This window comes from Orycteropus afer, unplaced genomic scaffold (genome assembly GCF_000298275.1).
Source record: "Orycteropus afer afer isolate SDZICR_OR568_19922 unplaced genomic scaffold, OryAfe1.0 scaffold00002, whole genome shotgun sequence".
Taxonomy (NCBI): domain Eukaryota; kingdom Metazoa; phylum Chordata; class Mammalia; order Tubulidentata; family Orycteropodidae; genus Orycteropus; species Orycteropus afer.
The window spans coordinates 32,880,593-32,904,344 of NW_006921589.1; the positions used below are offsets into that span (position 1 = coordinate 32,880,593).

At 41.7% G+C, this 23,752-nt stretch overlaps 1 protein-coding gene across 1 annotated transcript in view; it reads right to left on the reverse strand.

Moving 5' to 3' along the window:
- Positions 1 to 205: 205 nt before the first annotated feature.
- The window catches only part of CASP10 (caspase 10), a 44,619-nt gene continuing 21,072 nt past the window's right edge, over positions 206 to 23,752 (reverse strand). Inside the window, exons 3-9 of the mRNA XM_042783646.1 lie at positions 16,458 to 16,593; positions 14,741 to 14,850; positions 12,576 to 12,612; positions 10,407 to 10,498; positions 4,262 to 4,370; positions 3,185 to 3,692; positions 206 to 362 (exon numbers count right to left, since the gene is read on the reverse strand). Of these exons, the coding sequence (XP_042639580.1) occupies positions 206 to 362; positions 3,185 to 3,692; positions 4,262 to 4,370; positions 10,407 to 10,498; positions 12,576 to 12,612; positions 14,741 to 14,850; positions 16,458 to 16,593 (1,149 nt within the window). The remainder of the gene's footprint in view (positions 363 to 3,184; positions 3,693 to 4,261; positions 4,371 to 10,406; positions 10,499 to 12,575; positions 12,613 to 14,740; positions 14,851 to 16,457; positions 16,594 to 23,752) is intronic.

The window sequence follows — 23,752 nt, forward strand, 5'->3', positions numbered from 1 at the left end:
CAAGTCTTCAGTACAAAATGTTTTCCAACATTCAGATTTACAAAGAAAAAAACAAAAACAATTGGCTATGTTGGAAAACAGGGAATTGCCTATTACTAGAATGACAGGGAGAGACCAGCTCACCCATTTGTCATCAATTTCTATGCTGGTTGGGATTGGAGTTGATGTCCAAGTTTTCTTTCAAGTCTAAGAGTCCATGAAAACTCTACTCTAAGGAAAGTACTTTCTGTGGCACCGGGAATACTAGTTTTTTCCGTAGTGTGAAAGCAGGCTGGGGCATCTGTTTCTTTGTCTTATGTTTGTCTGCTTGCTGGCTTACATCATTGTTGACAGCAGTGAGGATAGATAAGATGTCTTCACGTCTGAAGGCAGAGAGAAAAACATATTTACAATCAGGAGGCAAAAATCACATACCTCTAACGTGTGGTTCCTTCCTATTCTAACATGTCAAGAGTTTAACTGAATCTTGTCAAAAACAAAAATTTCTTTTGAAATTAAAAATGAAACACTAAATTACAAAACATTTTTCAATGCTAAATTCAATGATTAAAAAGATTATAATAATCACACCTTGTATTTTAAGACATTTACTCTACACAGGAATTTTGCATATAATTATTTTCCATTTTTTCCTTCAAGGTGATAGATAGATAGATAGATAGATAGATGATAGGGAAAGATAATACTTTCCCTATTCTTGGTTTAAAGGAGCTCTGGTGGCATAGTGTCTAAGGCATTTGACTGCTAACCAGAAGGCTGGCACTTCAAACCCACCAGCCACTCCATGGAAGAAAGACTGGTCATCTACTTCCATAAAGATTTGCCACCTTAGAAACCCAAAGGGGGTCGCTCTGAGTCAGAATTGACGCTATGGCAGTGGGTTTTTTTTTTTTTTTTTTTTTTTTTGGTTTTATTCTTGGCTTTGAGAGGGTTACAAAGATAAATATTATGTAATTCATGAACTGAAACACTTAGAATATAGACATGAATCATCTACCAAGGATGACATATACATAATATTCATAATACAAGGCAGAATGCGATCAACACCATATGAAAAACAGATCACAGTTCCATTACCAGTTCAGAGGAGAAAGAGAGCCCTTCTAGCTGGCAGGACAAGAGAAGGCTTCATTGAGGAGGTGGCATTTGGGCCCGGGCTCGGAGGATGTATCACATTGATCAGAACGTTCTGGGAGTGGGCACCACGAATCACTGGGAGCAAAGCACACACTCTGGAGGCAGAACTCAAGTTCGATTCATGGCTCCATCATTTGTTAATATGAGTGTCTCAGGCAGGTTACTTACTGGCCTGTTTGCTCAGCTCTAAAATGGGGAACACAACAGACTCTCTCTTGAAGACTGTTGTGAGAATTAAATGAGATGATTCATATAATGCACTAAGAATACTGGCTGTCTCACACCATACACCAACATTTTTTTAGCATTATTATTATTACTACTTCTTTTCATCATCATCGTTATTATTTTTCATATGAGGATGCAGACCTTGCCTGCTCCTCAGGCCTTTCATCCTGTTATGTACTAGCTGTTCTCTTTGTCCCCAAATCTTCTTGTGGCTGGCTCATTCTCATCACTCTGCCCCAGCTGAAATATCACCTCCACAAGAAGCCTTCTCAAGTGACCCCCATGCTCCATCCTCTATACCACTAACTTGCTTTGTTTTACTCACAATAGGTATTGCTACCAGAAGTTACCATATTCATTTAAATATTCGCTTACAATTTTGTACATTTACTCTCCCTCACTGGACTGTTAGATCCATGGAGAGGATTTCTTATCTCTCTTATTCACGATGGAACCCCTGGCCCCTAGTTCAGTGCCCAGTAAACACTAGGCACATAGTAAACTAAAAAAAACAAACTCACTGCCACTGAGTAGATTCTGACTCATAGTGACCCCCACTGGGTTTCTGAGGCTGTAAATCTTTAAGGAAGTAGTTCACCATATCTTCCTTCCATGGAGCAGCTGGTGGCTTTGAACTGCTGGCCTTTAGTTAGCAGCCAAATGCCTTATCCACTATGCCACCAGAGCGCCTTAGGCATATAGTAGGCCATTGATAAATACTGCCTTGTCCATGAAGTCATAGGCCATTGGTCACTGATGACTATGGTGGGGAAGGGTAGGTGATAAAGAAGAGGGAAAAGCAAAGGTTGTCCAAGTCTTCAATCCTGAATTCCCAGAAAAGCATGGCAGCCATTCCTAGAAATGGGAGTGCAGGAATAAGAGCCTCTGGAGAGGACTGGGAATGCACTCAGGACTGGGCATGCTGAAGGTGAGGTCCAAGAGCCACACAGAGGTGGGATAGGGCAGGCTGTGAGAAATGTGTAGGGCTGACCTGAAGAATGAAGATATTCCTCTTTGCAGTAAATATTTATCAAGCCCAACTAAATGTCAGTCACTGTGTCAGGCGTTGTGGATGAAAAGTTGAATGAAACAGGGTCTCTGTTCTCCAGGAGCTCAGAGGTGAGTGACTCAGAGATGGAATTTAGGAGGCATTTTCATGGAAGTGCCAGTGGCTGTTACGTGCAACTGAATTGCCAAGAGGGGCTACAGAGAGAAAGAGAACAGAGAAGGAATTCAGGGAAGAATTTCAAGGAAGGCCTGTTTTTCAGGGGACAAGGTAAGGAGCATGTGGCAGAGACACAGACAGAAGGGAAATTGTCAGAACAGCGGCAGGAGACCAAAGGATGATGTAATGTCAGGGAAGCCAAAGGTGACACGTCAGCATTGCCAAAGGTGGGCACTCATAAATATAAGTGAGTGATGGAAGAATGGAATAGATAAAGGGTTCCACGCCTTTATTCAAGCTGTTTCTTCTGCCCAGCACTCGTTTCTCCTGACTTCTTTGCCTAATATCTGTTTGTCATCTCTGGAAGTCTCCTTGATCCAGTCTCATGCCACGTATCTCCATGTACCCTATGCTTTACAATGTGTTTTTACTCTCTGTGCGTGCTTATCCCCATCTACTTGTTTGTCTCCCCCTCTAGATTGTGAGCAACTTGAGAGCAGGGACTATCCTTTTTCTCTGTATCTCCCTGTGAGAACATGCTTGTTCTCAAAACAAATCAGATGGATGGATGGATGGGTGGGTGGATGAGTGGATGGGTAGGTGGGTGGGTGGGTAGATGGACAGGTGTTTGGAACAACTCAGAACTCTAACCTTGGGATCAAGTCCTTCAAATGATTACACAGAGACTGGATATACCAGCTGCCTCTCTCCACATGCCGAAAGGATACATAGCCTGGGACAGTGGCCAAGCCAAGCAAGAAATCTGCCTCAATAGGAACGCTGTCCTGAAGGCTCTTCTCCCGGGGGTGAGGGAGTAGTTTCTCCGAATTCAGAGCATCTGCTTCAATGGATATGGAAGGGTGTGTCTCTTCACCTTGACAGGCCTGGATGAAAAAGAGTTTGGGTTTGAGAGCCAGACCAGGGCACTGCTGGGCTGTGAAGTGAGACATGATTTCCCGAATGAGAATGAGGGCCCCGTCGGAGGAGTAGACAGCTCCAAACTTCCCATGGGTTAGGATACAGCACACGAAGCAGTCCCCGTCAGTATGACCTGGGTGACTTTTATAATGCTGCAGAGCCTCCTCCAGGCCTACTTTAGTCACATCATTGTATACCCGTACTGTGAATCCAAGCCACTCAAACACGCACTTCAGGCTCTCTGTCAAGAAAGAAGAGCAAGGGAAAATTGAAATGAAATTAAATGAAATAAAGGAGGGAAACAATGTTAACAGTTATAGGAATTGTACAGCAAATAGCCTGGAGCTTTGAGTTTTATGACTTTCATAATAACAATAAAAGTTTACAACTCAACTGCCTTCTTAGAGTACGCACAGTGCTGTCTCATTGTATTGGGCCTTAAGGTAACAGTCCTGAGAGTCAGGAGAGGCTAGTTTCATCCTGTTCGACAGGTAAGGAAGCTAAGGCCCAGCAACTGTTCCACGGTCACAAACCCACAAACCCAGTTAGTCGTGGAGCCAGAGGTTAAACCTGGGTTTTCTCAAGCCAACTCAGCACACTGCCCTCTAGACACAGAATCGTAAATTGTCAGTCGTTAGCAGATTGGTAACATCCCGCGGATATGAAAGAGGCTCAGATGATATTTATGATGTTTATAATATCATCTAACATTTAAATAAGAAAGGAAATTTCTGAAAAAGATAATATACAATAAAAAACTATTTTAAGCCCTCCAACTTGCATTTGGTAAAGGATTGCAGATTTTCTTACCAGCATCTTTATGAGTCCCTGGTCTGCGTGGCAGTGAGGTAAAGTTGTCATTGTTGACAATGACACAGTGACCTCTGTGCTTCCGATCCATCCTGTACACAGCTGCCTCCTTAAAAACAAGACAGAGCACTTACTAGGGAATCCTCATTTTAGGGGGTTAGACGTTTTTAATCAAGGGTTTTTTATTTTTAACCAATGGATCCAGTTTGAGGTAGAGTAAAATGTATCTCTTTTTTTTTTTTTCTTAATTTATTTTTGTTAACTTTTTATTATGATTTGAGTGAAAGTTTGCAAACTGGTTTTCCATTGAACAACTCATAGACATGCTGATTCGTGGCACTGATTGTTATCCCACAAAGTAACAGCACTCTTCCCACTTCTTCCCTGCCTTACTATTTACAGTCTTCCTTCTCGCCTATCTCTTCCTGCCTTCTGAGCTTTGTCCCTGGGCAAATGTTCTTCTTTCCTATCTCTCCATGCCATCTGCGCTTTGACCCCTTTGACCTGCTATGGTTGGTTGTTCTAGGGAATGCACACCTCCCTGGTGTCATTGTTCACCTTAAGACCTGTCTATTGTTTGCCCATAAGCAAAAGTGGAGCCATGGGGAGGACGCATTTCTTAATGCTAGTTTTTTAACCTAGCTTTATATACTTTTAAATTTTATGTTTTAAATTCCTAGGAATATTGGTGGTGTGGTGCCTAAGGCATTTGACTGCTAACCAGAAGGCTGGCAGTTCAAACTCACTAGCCACTCCTCGGAAGGAAGACTGGGCAATCTACTTCCATAGTGATACTGTCTTGGAAACCCAAGGAGGGGTTGCTATGAGTCAGATCCGACTTGATGGCAGTGAGTGGTTTTTGGTTTTTACTATTTCTAAAGGCATATATAGAAAGACTAGCAATTCTGAACATTCTATGTATTCAAATTTACTGCTAAACTGTGCCCTGAAAATAGTATCAGATCTTTTTAAGACCTAAAGCCCAGGACAAAGGATGAATGAACTGCACTAAATATTAGCCACTCCATTCTATTCTATTTATTTATTTATTATTTTCACAGCATTCCTTCTCCTCCCCTTCCACCCCATCCCTAGTAACCAACAAAGGAAGTTTCTTTCCATATATAAACCTTTTGTTGACTTTTTACAATAATGAACCAATACAATATTTGTCCTTCTGTGATTGACTTATTTCACTCAGCATAATGTCCTCCAAGTTCATCCATGTTATGCGATGTCTTGCAGATTCTTTAGTGTTGCATAGTATTCCATTGTGTGTATGTACCATAGTTTGTTTATCCATTCTTCTGTTGATGGGCACCTAGGTTGTTTCCATCTTTTTGCTATTGTAAATAGTGCTGCGATGAACATGGGTGTGCATATATCTGTTCTTGTCCTGGCTCTCACTTCATTAGGATATATACCTAGTCATGGGATTGCTGGATCAAATGGTATTTCTAATTCCAACTTTTTAAGGAATCGCCATACTGTTTTCCACAGTGGTTGTATCATTTTACACTCCCACCAGCAGTGTATGAGAGTCCCAATCTCTCCACATCCTCATCAGCATTTGTTATTTTGTCTTGTTGAACTTTGCTGTTAGTGCTGGGGCAAGATGGCATCTCATTGTTGTTTTGATTTGTATCTCTCTAGTGGCTAATGATCATGAACATTTCCTCATGTGTTTGTTGGCCGCCTGAATATCCTCTTCGGTGAAGTGTCTATTCATGTGTCTGCCCATTTTTCAATTGGATTACTTGTCTTTTTGTTGTAGAGGTGTTGGAGTTTTCTGTAAATTTCAGAGATAATCCCTTGTCAGATAGGTCATTGCCAAATATTTTTTCCCATTCTGTAGGTTCTCCTTTGACTATTTTGGAGAGTCTTTGAAAGCACATAAAAACTTAATTTTTGGAAGGTCCCATTCATCTAGTTCATCTGCTATTTGTGTATTTTGAGTTATGCTTGACAGTCTATTTATGCCATATATAAGGTCCCCTAAATTTGCCCCTAGTTTTTCCTTGAGGAATTTTATAGTTTTAGGTTTCATTTTAAGTCTTTCATTTACCTGCAGTTAGTTTTTGTGTATGCTGTGAGGTACAGATCTTGTTTCATTTTTCTACAAACAGATGTCCAGTTTTGCCAGCACCATTTGTTAATGAGACCATATCTTCCCCCATTTAATGGATTTCAGTCTTTTCTCAAAAATCAGCTGACCATAGGTCAATGGATCTATTTCTGAGTTCTCAATTCTGTTCCACTGGTCTATGTGTCTGTCGTTGTACCAACACCAGACTGTTTTCACTACTGTGGCTGTATAGTATGTTTTGAGATCTGGGAGTGTGAGACTTCCTACTTTGTTCTTCTTCTTCAATAGTGCTTTGCTTATCCGAAGTCTCTTTCCTTTCCATATAAAATTAGTGATTGGTTTTTCCATATCCTTAAAGAATGTTGATAGTATCTGGATTAGGAATACATTGAATGTACAGATTGCTTTGGGTAGTTTTGACATTTTCACAATGTTCAATCTTCTTATCCACAAGGATGGTATGTTCTTCCATTTATGTAGATCTCTTATGGTTTCTTGAAGTAGTGTGTTGTAGTTTCTTTGTACAAGTCTTTTGTGTTCCTGGTGAGATTTATTTCCTGGTGAGTATCTTTTATTTTTGGTAGCTATGGTGTAGAGGAGGAGCTCTGGTAGTGTAGTGCCTAAGGCACTTGACTGCTAACCAGAAGGCTGGCAGTTCAAACCTACTAGCCACTCCTCAGAAGAAAGGTTGGGCAATCTACTTCCGTAGTGATACCGCCTTGGAAACCCAAGTAGGGGTCGCTATGAGTCAGGGCCTACTCGACAGCACATAACAACAACAACATGGTATAGAGGAATCTAACTGATTTTTGTATGTTGATCTTGTATCCCACCACTATGCTAAATCTCTCAGCAGTTTTTTTGGTGAGTCTGTTGGGTTTTCTGTGTGTAGGATCATATCATCAGGAAACAGGGACAGTTTTTCTCCTTCCTTTCCAATTTGGATGCTTTTTATTTCTCTTTCTTGCCTTATGGCCCTGGCTAGGACTTCAAATACAATGTTGAATAAAAGTAGTGACAGAGGGCATCCTTGTCTGGTTCCTGTCCACAAGGAGAATGATTTCAATCTCTCTCCATTGAGAATGTTGGTTGTTGTTGTTGTTGGCTGTTGGTTTTGCATATATGGGCTTTATTGTGTTGAGGAATTTCCCTTCTATTTCTATTTTGCTGAGAGTTTTTATCAGGAATAGGTGTTGGATTTTATCAAATGCCTTTTCCGCATCAATTGATATGGTCATGTGTTTCTTTTCCTTTGTTTTATTTATGTGACAGATGACGTTGATTGTTTTTCTAATGTTGAACCATCTTTGCATACCTGGTATGAGCCCTACTTGGTCATAATGTATTATTTTTTTGATATGTTTTTGGATTCTATTGGCTAGGATTTTGCTGAAGAATTTTGCACCTGTATTCATGACAAATATGGGTCTGTAATTTTCCTTTTGAGTGATGTCTTTGCCTGGTTTTGGTATCAAGGTCATGCTTGCTTCATAAAATGAATTTGGGAGGATTACATCCTTTCCTATGTTCTGGAATAGTCTGGTAGGATTGGTGTCAGTTCTTCTCTGAATGTTAAGTAGAAGTCCCCAGTGAAACTGTCAGAGCAGGATTTTGGGGGGTTGGTAAATTTTTTATGACCTATTCAATTTTTTGTTTTGTTTTGGATCTGTTCAACTTTTCCACCTCAGTCTGTGTTAATTTAGGTAAATAGAGCTCTGGTGGCATAGTGCCTAAGGCATTTGACTGCTAACCAGAAGGCTGGCAGTTCAAACCCACCAGCCACTCCTCAAAACAAAGATTGGGCAATCTACTTCCATAGTGATACTATCTCACAAACCCAAGGAGGAGTCGCTAGGAGTCAGATCTGACTCGAGGACAGTGAGTTTGGTTTGGTCTGCGTATGTTTCTAGAAATCTGTCCATTTCATCTAGATTTTCAAATCTGTTGGCGTATAGTTCTTCATAGTATCCTGATATTATCCTATTAATTTGTGTTAGCTCTGTTGTGATGTTGCCCAATTCATTTCTTATTCATGCTATTTGTATTCTCTCCCTCTTTTCCTTTGTTAAATTTGCCAGTGGTTTGTCAATTTTATTAATCTTTTCAAAAAACCAACTACTAGTCTTGTTGATTTTTTCAATTGTCTTTCTATTTTCTGTTTCATTTATTTCTGCTCTAATTTTTATTGTCTCTTTTCTTCTGGTGACTGTAGGTGGTTTTTTTTTTTTTTGCTCCTCTTTTTCAACTAACTGTTGGAGATATTAATTAAGGTGTTTATTTTGGCTCTTTCTTCATTTTTGATGTGTACATTTATTGCTATAAATTTGCCTCTGATCACTGCTTTTGCTGTGTTCCTAAGATTTTGGTATGCTGTGTTTTCATTCTCATTTGATTCAAGGGATTTTTTAAGTTCATTTTTCATTTCTTCTATTACCCAGTCATTTTCAAGGTGGGTGTTAATCAGTTTCCACATGTTTGCTCTTTTTCCATTGATCTTCCTATTTTTGATTTCTAATTTGATAGCATTGTGATCTGAGAAGATGCTTTACATCATTTCAATGTTTTTAAATTTATTAAGGTTTGCTCTGTGGCCTAACATATGGTCTATCCTGGAGAATGTTCCATGTGCACTGGAAAAGAATGTAAATTGTGCTGTTGTTGGGTGAAGTGCTCTGTAGATGTCTATAAGGTCAAGTTGGTGGATTGTATTGTTTAGTTCTTCTGCAGCTTTGTTGATTTTCTTTCCAATTGTTCTATCTTTCATTGAAAGTGCTGTATTAAAATCTCCTACTACAGCTGTGGCCACTCCATTCATGTGGATCACATGAGCTTCTCCTGGGCATTCCTTTTGAAAATTGAATGCAAGCTCCAGTAGCAGAAGTAGTAAGTTCTCAAGATCCTGGTCATACACTAGAATTAACCAATTAATTTAAGGTAGAAAGCCACATTCCAATTAAAATTCATAATTCATCTGGTTAATTAGGGAATTTTAGTTCTCAGAGTTTAAAAAAAAAAACAGAATATATATTTTAATGTTGGCAAATGCAGGATTTATGCAAAAGTGTCTTCTTTTTTGGATTAGCAAACTGAAGAAAGTATAGGTAAGGATTAGGTAATGATTTAACAAAACAACGAAAATACAGGTGACTTTTTTTAGATGGTGGGATTCTGGAATGATCTGATCCCCCTGAAAACAGAGAAATTTCTTTTGTAACATCATTTCTGAAAATAAAAATAATATATAATCAGGGCAGGAATTTTTAAATATATGTAACTATATTTAAAGGCTACTGTAAACAGTACGCAATTACACATTAGTTGATTTGGCTTCAGGGAAGCCTCTGTGTGCCTAAAAGGATCCTCTGAAAGCATGGTATATCTTTGATCCAACCGGAAAAAGAAGTAGCTTTAATCAATAAAAAAGAACCTTCCCCTCTGCCAGAAATAACTCAAAGGGCATGCATAATGAAAAGGGTGATACCATCACCTCCACAGCCAAAGGTCAACGCACTTCTGATTGTCACAGAAAAAGGCAGGCAGGACAGCAGTGATCACAGAGAAAAGAAAGACAATATCATAAACAGCACTGAGTCCTCAAAGTCATTGAGGGGAAGACCCTAGGGCATCGAAGAAATCATCTGTTATGGATTGAATTGTGTCACCCCCCAAAAAAAACACGTTAAAGTCTTAATCCCTAGTATGTGAGAAAGTGAATCTGTTTGGAGTTAGGGTCTTTAACAGCTAGGTTAACATGAGGTCTTACTGAAGTAGAGTAATATCCTTATAAAACAGGAGAAGAGACAGACAGTGAAGATGGCCACGTGAAGATGCACTTACAAGCCAAGGAATGCCAAGGGACACCTAGGGCTACCGAAGTAAGAAGAGACAAGAAAGGATGATCCTGTAGTGCCAAGAGAGAGGGAGAACAGGCTCTGCCAATGCCCTGAATTTGGACTCCTGGCTTCCAGAACTGTGAGACAATACATTTCTATCCTTATAAGTCACTCAACTATAACATTTCATTGTGGCAGGCCTAGGAAACAAATACACTATCCAAACCTTTGTGCTGGTTTCGGCATTTATGATAGCAGCAGATGCTCCCAACTCTTCCACGGAGACCAAGCTTGGTGCCCCATTTGTGGCTCTGTCACCTAGAAAGAGAGATACTTAGATTTTTCAAATATCTTTCCCCAAACATGCAGAATTCCTTACTAATAATTTTCTTATATAGCACCTATTTCTGAAGAATTTTTTTTCTCTCAAGGCACTCCTGAAACGTGAATTCAGCAACCACGCCTTTCCTGATAAAAGAGGTTGAGGCCACCATGTTATTTTTACATTGTCAGGGTTGGAGACAATGTAGCTGTCAGGGAAAGGCTGGGAAATTAGAATCACATAAACCAGCTTCACTTTCCCCAGTGGTAGAAATCTTAGCTGGGTTGAATCAGTATTTATCTGCTATGGATGTATAGACACCTCTCTGAGAAGAAAGGAGACAAAAATACAAAAAGTTTCAGCCAGAGACCCAGTTTATAAAAAAAATAAACTCACTGCCATCGAGTCAATTCTGACTAATAGCATACCCCATTGGGTTTTGGAGGCAATAAATCTTTACAGGAGTAGATCACCCCATCTTCCTTCTGCAGAGTGGTTGGTGGGTTTGAACCACCAACTTTCTGGTTAGCAGTCAAATGCCTTAGGTACTGCACCACCACCCAATGTGGGCATGGCAAAAATCAGTCCAAGGCACTAGGATTAGTTTATCACACCGCTGGTACTGGCTGAGGACTGCACTGATACAAAGTATTCCTGACAATTCCTCTGGACAAGAATCCACCATAGAGAGGAAGTCATTGAGGGGGTCAGTTGTCATATGACAGTTACAGGAAAGTGGAACATGAAACTGTTTTCTTCCCCAACTCCCAGCAAGTTCTTAGAGAATTCAGCAAGCTCTGCCATCATCTCTGAGGTCTGAGTTAATAATTAACTAAGTTAAGAGTCAGTTTCAGTGCTCAACTGAGATTGAGCAAGTCCAGTATTCCCCAGACCAGAGAACACATTGAAAGGAAACCAACTTGCATTTGCACTGAGCACCTGTAAATTCCTCTGCACCTTGGGAAGAAGGTAACGTTCCAGGAGAAGCCAGGTCTAAACTTTGGAACCACACAATTTTAAAGCTGGAAGAAACTTCCATATTCTTCAGAAAAGTAAAGCTGTTGTCTGAGCACACAAAACCACACAGTGGTAGATCAGATTTTCAGTGGGTGGGCTCGGGAGTCAGACTGCTGGGTTCACTCCTTTCTAGCTTGTGACCTTCAGCAAAGTACTAGACCTCATGGGTTCCCATTTCCTAATCATTAAATGGGAATAACAGTATTACTTGTCTCCAGATGGTTGCAAAATCAAATGAGATAACACTGGCACATGACAGTCTTTGGTAAGTGGTAACTGTCACCAGCAGCATCTTATCATGCAACCTACAGAGATTCCTAAGAAAGCAGTAGATCTTGGAATCCAAATTTAAACTTCAAAGAAAGGGGGAGGAGGATGGGCTCTAATTAAACTTTACACCTCACAGAAAGACTACACACCAAATACCTGTTTGTTCACAAGTAGTTTAATCCAATGACAGATTCTGGGATGTTTTCTGAGGTGATGCTTTCTGGGCAGGAATTCAGCCACTAAACCCACCCCTGCCAAGTTTCTCCCTCTTCCTTCTCGCATGTGGAGTTCAGCAATCTGCAGAAGACACTCCCTCAGACTGTACATCTCACTCTGTCACTTAGTCTGGAGGCTTTAGCCTCACTGAGGCTCCTTCCCTCCCCACAGAGGACTACGCCTCCCTCTACTCCTGCAGGTGGAGGGCCAGCAGCTGCCTGCATTCCCCGGATGTTGCTATTCTATTTTCCGGTAGAAATCACTAGCTCTCTCCATGTCCTCCTAGAAAAGCCAGTATAATCCATGTGTCTAGTGACTGCCGGAATTGGGATAAGAAATGAATTCTCCACCTGCTTGTAAATCTTCTCCCAAGGCACTACTGAAATGTAAATTCAGCAACCACACCTTTCCTGATAAAAGAGACCATTGTGTTATTTTAACATTGTCAGGGTTGGAGACAATGTAGCTGTCAGAGAAGGGCTGGAAACCTCAAATTGCTTGCTATATATCAAATACATCTATTCCTATCATACTGATCCCAGTTGTAAAAAGTATGTTAGCAACACTTACCATTACTCCTTACATGCTCATTTGGCCAGGGCTCCTTCTGTTGAAGAAATAGGAAATGCAGGAAATTCACACAGTTAGGATGAGGGTAAAATCCCAACCCAGAGAAGGGTGGACACCTAATTGCCGGCCCTAGGCAAGGCCATTGTCAGGAGACAAGAGGAGAATAAACTCCCTCCTTCCAAGGGAGGAAGGTTCACTAAGACACATTAGCAAACATACAGCACAACGTATGCACAAGGGCATTTATTCATTGAGGCATTACCTGGAGTAATTAAAGGCTGGACATCAGCCTGATGTCCACCAATATGGAGTGACTGAAAACTCTGGTACCTCCAGATGGTGGAGCAGAAAAAGACAAGCAATTTCTTCAGGAAATAGTGTTAAATGTGAGCAGCAAAAAGAAGGTATTTTAGTATGCTAACGCTTTTTGGGAGCTCTGGGAGCATAGTGCCTAAGGCACTTGACTGCTAACCAGAAGGTTGGTGGTTCAAACCCACCAGCCACTCCTCAGAAGGAAGATGGGACAATCTACTTTCATAGTGATACTGCCTCGGAAACCCAAGGAGGGGTCACTATGAGTCGGGTCCGACTCGATGGCACATAACAACAACAACAACAACACTTTTGCAATAAAGGGGAGTTGTTGTTTGTTTTCAAATGAAACTTAAAAAGAAAAAACTAATAAAAGTGGTACTCAGTGGGGAAAAGAGGGAGGAACAGGCAATGCCAATTTCTCTGAGTGTCCTGTATTTATAGTTTTTACTTTGGGCCTTCAAAAATGCTTTGTTGTTGTTATGTGCTGTTGAGTCAGACTTGACTCACAACGACCCTTCCTTGGGTTTCCCAGGTGGTATCACTATGGAAGTAGATTGCCCACCCTTTCTTCCGAGGAGTGGCTGGTAGGTTTGAACCACGAGAAATGCTTTACATAATTAAAATACAAAATTAATACAAAGTCTTTAGTACCTCTGTTGTTTCCACATTCTCCTTACCCTGCCCCCTTAGCCTTGCAGCCGAAAGTCCCAAAGGGAACATGGACCTGTGCGGCTGGATCATTGTGGACCATTTATGAGGTGCCTATCAAGTCACCCAAGTCTCTGGGGATGCCACCCATGCCAGATCCCCCCAGACCTGAAGGGGGGTGACCTATCTTTAAGCCAGACCTAAACTACAGCACCCTGACTCCCAGGGCTAGACGATACCAGGATTCCTCAGCTCTGAGGGAACAAATGCAAGGGGAGCACAGTTTCACTTTCCAAAAGACTCCCTGCCTTTCTTTTCACAAGTCACATTTCCTTCCTTCAAAATCTAGAATCCTGCTCTGATTTTGTCCGGTTGGTTTGAAGGCAGTTGTGTCAATCAAAGATGCAGCATTTCCAGGCTGAGTGTTTCCTTAATTCTCCTCCTTTGGGCTGATGAAACTGGGAGGAGCAGAAACTAGGAATAAGCTTTAGGGTCTGTCTGCCTGTCTTTCCCCGAGGATGTTGCATCCTCTATTGAAACCCCTAACTCTTTGTGTCAGAGAGGAACGAACAAATGAACGAATGACCCAAACCTTGGCCACAATCAGTCTTCTTTAGACCTTTTGCAGGGAAGGAAATAATGTGTCTCCCAAGGATTCTGACTACATTGTAAGGGACAGACTGCAAATGCTCCCCGTGTCTTGCCTTCATGCCAAGCTTTCACAGCAGGGAATCCAGTTCTTGCTCTCTGGAATAAACTAGTTACGTAATCTGTGGGGCTCATTACAAGACAAAAATGTGAAGCCCTTTATTCATACATTGTTAAGAATTACAAAATGGTAACAGTGGAGCATTAAATGAAGCACAAGGCACTAAGCAACTGTACAGGTTTTATGTCCACGAACCTGGCCCTGAAGGCATTCCACAGTTAAGAGCTCAAGAATCATTTCAAGGTGGTGTACTGGAGTCAGTTCAGACTAACTAATGAGAGCCAAGGGTTAAATTTTTAGGAATATTGCAATCAGGTTAATGTCATGTTGGTGGCCTGAAATCAGCCATAATGGGAGTATTTACACCATAGAAATCAGCAAACCAGGGCTTCTTTCCTCCTTCCTTTCTTCCTTTCTTTTTCCTCCCCCTCCCTCCCCCAGGTGGTGGGGATACAGCCCATTGGTAAACATTTACCAGCACCTCTGAACTTACCGGTGATGCTCCACGGACTTGCATATTGGCTACAAGGGAAGGTAACTCTTCCTCTGCTTGAGGTACTCCCTCAGTTTCCTTGTCTATAGGAGCTGTCACTACCTGGGAGACTGGAAATCAAATCACAGATATAAAAATAAAGATCACCTTCTGATTAGTAGCAATCCAAGGTAACCAATCATCAAAATGTAGTCATCAAAAGAAATTACTCTGGTGGCATAGTGCCTAAGGCTTTTGACTGCTGACCAGAGGGCTGGCAGTTCAAATCCATCACCCATTCCTCAGAAGGAAGGTTGGGCAATCTATTTCCGGAGTGATACTGCCTCAAACACCCAAGGAGGGGTTGCTATGAGTCGGGTCCGACTCCACAGCAGTGAGTTTGAGTTTTGGTTTTCTGAGACAAACTCAGTCCTCAAGGCTCACTGAGGCAAACATAAACATTTATTACCCAGAAACTAGGGTGCCTTCTCTCCGGAGGTCAAAGATCCAAAATAATATGGCCATCTGCCCTTTGTGTGGGATATTGCGTTACAGGAAAACCTCAGCGTGAGCCAAAACATGAATCTCCCCATTCAGCGTTCCAATGAGGATTACAAATATTCTTTCCATTTCAACTTCCTGTATCAAGTATTTCACACTTGATAACTTGATGGTAAGAACAGCTGTTTTTATTCTTCACAACTTATGTTTAAATTACACATTTATTCACTGCTTTAGTTACTGTTTGATATTTTATTAATTTAACAACAGATATTTTCTTCCTCAACTCATTTTGTGTTCATCAAATTCTTAGAAGTTTCATTTTGTTTAGTTTTGTTTTTAACCAAAGAAATGTGCATGCTAAATTGACTCACTGAAGTAAAATGTGGGTGTGGCGTAAAAGCTTCATGAATATATTCATGAGCTTTTATTTTTACTTCTTGTTTTAACACCTGGAAAAATGGACTTAGAAAAACACAAATATTTAACAGATTGTCATGTAGCCAGGCAAACAGGTTTAATTTCTGCCCTGTGCTACTACCGCTATGCAATACCACAGCAGTATTTCCTTAACAAGACAGACTGGAAAAAAGAGAAAAAAGGAAAATGAAATTCTCCTCTGACAGTAGTTTCTGAGAATATGAAACCCCCCACGAGTCTCTTCTCTAACTAACATATTCACAATAGCAACCCATATTGAATGCTTGTTCTGTAACAGACATGCATCTTACAGGAATCATCTCATTCGATCCTCACAAAAATCCATGAGGTAGATACTATTATTATCCCCACTTTACAGATAGGGAAAGTGAGGCGTAGAAAGGTTAAGGAAAGGATCGCTGCACCACTCATCAGGGGAACCCTGGCACTCTGATTCCAGACATCACACACTTAACCCCTGTGCCTCCCTCTTTCTTATGTTATTTCATTCAAAAGAATTTCATAGACTCCCACTCTCATTCAAGAATTAGAAGAAGATATTTGTCTAAAAACACATTCCCCCACTAGAGTAGAAGCTCCAACAGGACAGGAGCTTTGTTCTGTACCCTGCTATATTCCCAGCTCCTAAAACAGTGTCTGTACTGTTTGCATTCAGTAAATACGTGTTGAATGAACAAATTAGGGAGATCTCTGGCATTTCCGAGAGAATATTCTCAGAATGGTGAGTCAATACCACACACAGCCAATTGGCTTAAGAATTCCCAACGTCTGGTGCAAGCAAGTATAAGCTACTTACTTTTCTCTGTTTGATATTTTTCTATCTTTCTCACAAGACTAGGCATAACCGTTTTGACGAGACTCTCCAGTACCGTCAGATCATTCTCACTTAATAGATCTTGTTTCTCTAGATGTGTCAGGCAACTTAGAGAGGTCTGCAAGAGAATCAATGGAGTCACATTTACTTGTCTACTGGTCAGCCATCATTCAATAAATACTACCTGTGTTGGCACTCTGTGCCAGGTTTTGCATTGATGAATAAAGTGCAGTGTCTGTCTTCAAGGAGTTTAATACTGTAGAGAAAAAGCTATTGGCAAATCTCTGCACAGTCTATATTAATACCAGACACCAACTATATAGTACTTACTACACACCAGGAACAGTTCTTTCTGTATATTAATTTCAAAACATCTCTCTGAAGTAGATACTGTTATTATCCCTATTTTAAAGATGAAATAACATACTAATAACCACAAAGAAGTCCAGGAACTTGTTCAAGGTCACAGAGTCAATAATCGACAGAGCCAGTATTTGAACCGCAGAAGTCTGAGGCCAAAATCTGTCCTATTAGCTTTAAGGTAGACTACCTCTAATTTAGGAGCTCTGGTAGCATAGTGCCTAAGGCACTTGACTGCTCACCAGAAGGCTGGCGGTTCAAACCCACCAGCCACTCCTCGGAAGGAAGGTTGGGCAATCCTACTTCCATAGTGATACTGCCTCGGAAACCCAAGGAGGGGTCGCTATGAGTCGGGGCTGACTCAACGGCAAACAACAACAACAACACCTCTAATTTATAGTTATATGTGATATAATAGATTAATTAGGGCACTAGCAAAACAGACGTGCCAGAGAAAAAAGAAGAAGAAGAAGGAATGCCCATGAAGTGAATTAAATATAGACAAGACAAGACATATTCTATGGATGGACTCGAAATTCTTTCATTTCACTTTAAGGTTTGTAGCCTAACCACAAGCCAAGTAGTTCTTCCAGTGTGGCTCTGCTCCACACTTACCCCATAAGATAATCACTGAAGTCTGGGTGTCAGAGCACCTTGCAATGCCCTACTGGGGGAGCTGACCACCTACATTTGCCAGCAGTTAAACCAGTCTGGATAATCATGCAAGCTCTCTAACATTGTCCCACAAACCAAAACCGAAAACAAACTCATGCTGTGGAGTCAATTCTGACTCACAGCAACCCCTCCTTGGCTTGTTTCCAAGGCAGTATCTCTACAGAAGTAGATTGCCCAGTCTTCCTTCTGAGGAGTGGCTGGTGGGTTTACTAGTATAAATATTAGTGGGACGGGAGAGAGAGTGCAGACCTCAAGAAACCGGACCAGCCGGCCACCACAAGATGCAGGGCTCCTTCTCTGGAAGATCCCCTGATAAACTGAATGCCTTTTAGAGTGACTCCAGGTCAGTTTTTGGTCTCTCTGTGCAGTTATTCTGAGGCATTGGCTCTCTTGGATCTGAACTGAGACACTTTGTGTGACACTCACACAAAGAATCAGGAAACTTGCCTATGTGTGTCCTTGATTTACTGAAAATAGCCACATTTTATCTATTTTAAGTTGAGGTCCAGGTAACTAGGATTCAGGGCTGCAGAGTGACAAGTCAAACCCTGACCACAACATAGCCAGGTAGGTGATCATAGCCCCAGAACCAATCTTGTAACCCTTTTTAATGTGTGATTGTATATCCCAATCATGGTCTTTTCACCATCTCTCGGGAAAGTCCTACCTGCAACATTGATGAACTGACCTGCCCCCAATCATGATTTTGTGATGATTTCCTTTGTTTTCTATCATACATAATTGGACTCATAGCAGTGAGTCAGCAGAGTCCATTTGGCCTCTGTGCTGTGTGCATGTTTCCCTCATCCTGGTGATGTCTTTGTTTTGTCTTTGTCCTGTTTAAGTGGCATAGTGCCTAAGGCATTTGACTGCTAACCAGAAGGCTGGCAGTTCAAACCCACTAGCCACTCCTGGGAAAGAAGGTTGGGCAATCTACTTCTGTAATGATACCACCTTGGAAACCCAAGAGGGGTTCTCTGAGTCAGAATTGACTTCATGGCAGTGAGTTTTTTGTTTGTTTGTTTTAACACGGCCATGCTTAGTAAATCAGTAGGGGAGGATCCTTCCTTGACTTTCCCTAGCTTCTGGTGGTGGTTGTCAAACTGGAATTCCTTGACTTGCAGCTGTGCCACACCAACATCTGCTCTGTCATCACAAGGCATTCTCCCTATGTGTCTATGTCCACAGCCCTCTCTGAGACAGGTAGGGCATCAAACTGACTGAATCAAGCAGCCTCTGACTCCCTATTCTTGGAATAGTTATGTGGCAGACCACCACATTGCTGCTGGTGACAGAACTACTGGTGATGGAACAAACCAGGCCTTCAGGCAAAATAAATTACATTTCAAAGCCCCATAGGCTTGACCACTGTAAAATGCTGATAAACCTTCAAGTACCTCAGCAGGTGCACAGCATGCTCAACTTGACTGACAAAGTGACCTTCTACCAGGGGCAGTCAAGAATTGGAATCCTTTGTTGTTGTTGTTGTTGTTGTTGTTGTTGTTATGTGCCCTTGAGTCGGACCTGACTCATAGCGACCCCTCCTTGGGTTTCCGAGGCAGTATCACTATGAAAGTAGATTGCCCCACCTTCCTTCCAAGGAGTTGTTGGTGGGTTTGAACCGCCAGCCCTCTGGTTAGCAGTCCAGTGCCTTAGGCACTATGCTACAAACCAGGGTCTAGAGACATCATCCATGCACCCAGCAGCTTTTATGACAGGTTCCATCTTTGTTCAGATAGAATGTATCTTGGCTACTTCCTGTGTGCACACCTGGTTTTCATAACCCTACATTTTTCTCAGAAATCCCCACCCATTTTATGAATAAAGATGATGGCTTATTTCCGCCCACCTAAAACCATTTATCAACCACTTGTCTGTCAGTTTGTCATACTGTGGCAGCTTACATGTTGCTGTGAGGCTGGAGGCTATGTGACCAGTATTTCAAATACCAGCAGGGTCACCCATGGTGGACAGATTTCAGCAGAGCTTCCAGACTAAGACAGACTTGAAAGAAGGAAGGGGCCATCCATTTGTCAAAGAATTGGCTGGTGAAAACCTTATGAATAGCAGAAACACTGTCTGGAATATTACTGTAAAACAACCCTGCAACTGTCTTCTTTCCGTAGAATGGCTGGTGGGTTTGAACTGCCAGCCTTCTGGTTACCAGTCAGATGCCTTAGGCACTGTGCCACCAGAGCTCCCTCAGGATCCGAGGGACCCCAGTAGCAGCCTTCTTATAAGGACACTAGTCATATTGGATTTCAGAACACTTAATTGTGCTCATGAGGAACTTGTACATAGACCAGGAGACTGTTGTTCGAACAGAACACAAGGATACTGTTGTTGTTGTTATGTGCCATCGAGTCGGACCGGACTCATAGTGACCCCTCCTTGGGATTCTGAGGCGGTATCACTACAGAAGTAGATGGCCCAACCTTCCTTCCAAGGAGTGGCTGATGGGTTTGAACCACCAGTCTTCTGGTTAGCAGTCAGTGTCTTAGGCACTATGCTACCAGAGCTCTGAAAATCAGGAAGGGAGTGTACATCAGGGTTGTATCTTTTCACCATACTTATTCAATCTGTACACTGAGCAAATATTTCAAGAAGCTGGACTATATGAAGAAGAACACGGCATCAGGATTGGAGGAAGATTCATTAACAACCTGCCATATGCATACGACACAACTTTGCTTGCTGACAGTGAGGATGACTTGAAGCACTTACTGGGGAAGATTAAAGACTACAGTCTGCAGTATGGATTATACCTCAACATAAAGAAAACAAAAATTCTCACAATTGGACTAATAAGCACCATCACAATAAGTGGAGAAAAGATTGAAGTTGTCAAAGATTTCATATTACTTAGTTCCACAATCAACACCCATGGAAGCAGCAGTCAAGAAATCAGATGACGTATTGCACTGGGCAAATCTGCTACAAAAGACCCTTTAAAGTGCTGAACAGCAAAGATGTCTCTTTGAAGACTAAGTGCTCCTAACACAAGCCATGGCATTATCAATCGCCTCATATGCATGTGAAAGCTAGACAATGAATAAGGAAAACCAAAGAAGAGTTGATACTTTTGAGTTGTGGTGCTGGTGAAGAATACTGAAAATACCATGGACTGCCAGAAGAACGAATAGATCTGTCCTAGAAAAAGTGCAGCTGGAATGCTCCTTGGAAGCAAGAACCTACTTTGGTCATGTTGTCAAAATGGACCATTCCCTGGAGAAGGATATTAAGCCTGGTAAAGTGGAGGGTCAATGAAAAAGGAGAAGGCCCTCAAAGAGATGGATTGATACAGTGGCTACAACAATGGGCTCAGGTACAGCAGGGATTGTGAGGCTGGCACAAGACCAGGTAGTGTTTTGTTCTGTTGCGCTAAGGGTCACTATGCGTCGGAGCCAGCTCATAGCGACCCCTCCTTGGGATCTGAAGCGGTATCACTGCAGAAGTAGATTCCCCAACTTTCATGATCTCAAGTTCATTACTATAAAGACCCCAGGAGCTCTGGTGGCATAGTGTCTAAGGCATTTGACTGTTAACCAGAACGCTGGTCATTCAAACCCACAAGCCACTCCTCAGAAAGAAGACTGGGCAATCTACTTCTGTAGAGAGACTGCCTTGGAAACTCAAGGAGGGGTCACTATGACTTGGAATAGACTTGACAGCAATGAGTTTGATTTTGTTTTGTTTTTTTTTTTGATAAAGACCCTATTTCCAAGTCACATTAACAGAATCCAGGGATTGGGATTTCAATATATATATGTATCTTTTTGGGAGTCACAATTCAACCAATAACACTTGGTATTTTAAAAGAAAAACAATCTTTGAAGTACTCCTGAGGAAAAAAAAATCACAAATCAGTATTATTTTAATATTGAATTACATGTAGGGTGGCAAGCACCATAATCTTTTCAGTGTGTGGTAGTTCAGTTTGTATGTCAACTTGGCTGGGCCTGGTTGAATAGCTGGGCAGCTGGATGTAGTATTCCCCATGATGAAACTGGAATCAACTCAATGGTGGAATCTACTGTGAGCAGCTGAGTAGCTACCTTAAGGAATGTGGTCTGCTTCCTATATATAAGCAGAAGCCTTGGGGAATGGTCCCTAGTCTATGGCACACTTGGACCCTGCATATGTCGTGGTTCAGCAGCCTGCCATGCTCTGCCGACGTGGGGACTTACAATGGACTTGAATTAATGGTCTGCCGTGTAGTTTGGTAACATCAGGACTGTGCCTTTTTACTTGTCAACTTTGGGCTTGGCAGCCTCAGCAGCCAGCAGCTGTCTGAGTGAAGAAACACCTCTAGATCCAGTGGGCCAGGAGCAGGAGGCAGAGTTGGACCCCCAAGGCTGAGGGGCTTTCACCCAGCCCCTAGAACCTGGCACTTTGAACTCGAATTTAAAGCCTCCAAATTGTAAGAATAAACTCCTGTTTGTAAGGTCATCCCGTTTGTGGTATATTCTTGTCAGAGCAGTACTGGGTAACCAGAACACAGTGATTAGGGTTTCTCAGTGTATTACTCTGGCTATTTAAAAAGAAAAAAAAAAGTTATATTAAAGCCCACAGAAAAGAGTAACTAAATAGAAAGTTTACATCTGAACACTGTCTATCAGGACACATAAGATTAGCAGGGTGGTAACTGAGAAAGAAGTCTCCAGAAATGGGACGCAACAGTTCAAAGGGACAGTGTACTCAGGAATGTTGAGAAGGAAGCTAGAGTACAAACCATGAATGAGAGCTAGGTCATGGCTGGTTTCAAACGTGAAGGAGGATACACACCACATAAGGAATCTGGACAAGTGCCTCATGGATCAGGGGAAATCAGTTGCAGTCTTTAAGGAGAACAATGACATGAATAGGTTTGTTTTTCAATAAAAATCTTGGAGGTAGGTTGGAAGAGGTAGTAGAGTAGAGGAAAAACACAGGCAAGGACATTAAATAGTCTGATGAAGAGATGACTTGGTCTAGAATTGGAAATGTGGAGGAGGCACTAGATTTGAGAGCCATTTCTGAAGTGTAATTTGGTGATTTTGGTGGTCAGTTGGAAGTGGGTAAAGAGATAAAGAAAGAGCCAAAATGCCCACAAACGGTGACATCATTCATGCACTCATCCCTCATCTATTTCACAGTGCAGGTTTCATGTAAATTGCACTTGGGCAGTGATCCCCGACCTACATCTTGATTGATGACTAGGCCTTCACTTCCCACATGGAAAAAAGGCATTTCATGCAAAGATAACCATATGGGGAAAATAAAAAGAAACTGAACATCTGGTTGGTAGGAAGTTGTTGGTGGTTCCAACAAGCATGGTATCATTGGAGTGATAAAGGCTGAAGTCTTAACAGAATGGAAGTCTTAATGGACTTCAATTCTTCTTCTGGAAAGCATAATTCTTCTGACCAGGTCCTCTTTCTTGAGTTCCTTATGCCTTAAAAATGGTGATAGGATTAGCCCAGGGCCCAAAAATTCAGTGGCTAAACTGGTAAGCTGGGAGCTCTGGTAGCATAGTGCCTAAGGCATTTGACTGCTAACCAGAAGGCTGGTGGTTCAAACCCACCAGCCACTCCTCGGAAGGAAGGTTGGGCAATCTACTTCCATAGTGATACTGCCTTGGAAACTCAAGGAGGGGTCGCTATGAGTCAGGTCCGACTCAATGGCACATAACAGCAACAACAACAAAAAAACTGGTAAGCTAGCTTAGAAGTCCCCACACATTGAAAAGATTAGATGCCACATTCACAAAGCACTTGTGTTTTCAAAACAGAGATTTTCCTTAAAGAGAGAAAATGTGAAACAAAGTTTTAATCCTTGTTTGGAATTACATACTAGTGAGCAAGAGCTGGGATCTAAAACGGAAACCCATGGCTTCCCATACTTTTGTTCCCAAGGTGAGTTGGCAGAAGATGTCATTACTCTATTTCTAAGGTAAACTGGCTTTCTCTGTGCAAGAGACCAATTGGTGCTTATTTAGAATCTGTACTGTTGTTGCTGCTGTTATGTGCTCTCCAGTCAACTCCGACTCATAGCAACCCTCATAGCACAAAACACTGCCTCATTGTGGTCCATCCTCACAATCCTTGCTATACCTGAGCCCATCATTGCAGCCACTGTATCATTCAATCTTGATGACGGTCTTCCGTTTTTCACTGACCCCCCGTTTTACTAAGCATGATATCCTTCTCCAGGGAATAGTCCCTTCTGACAATATGACCAAAGTAAGTGAGACAAAGTCTGGC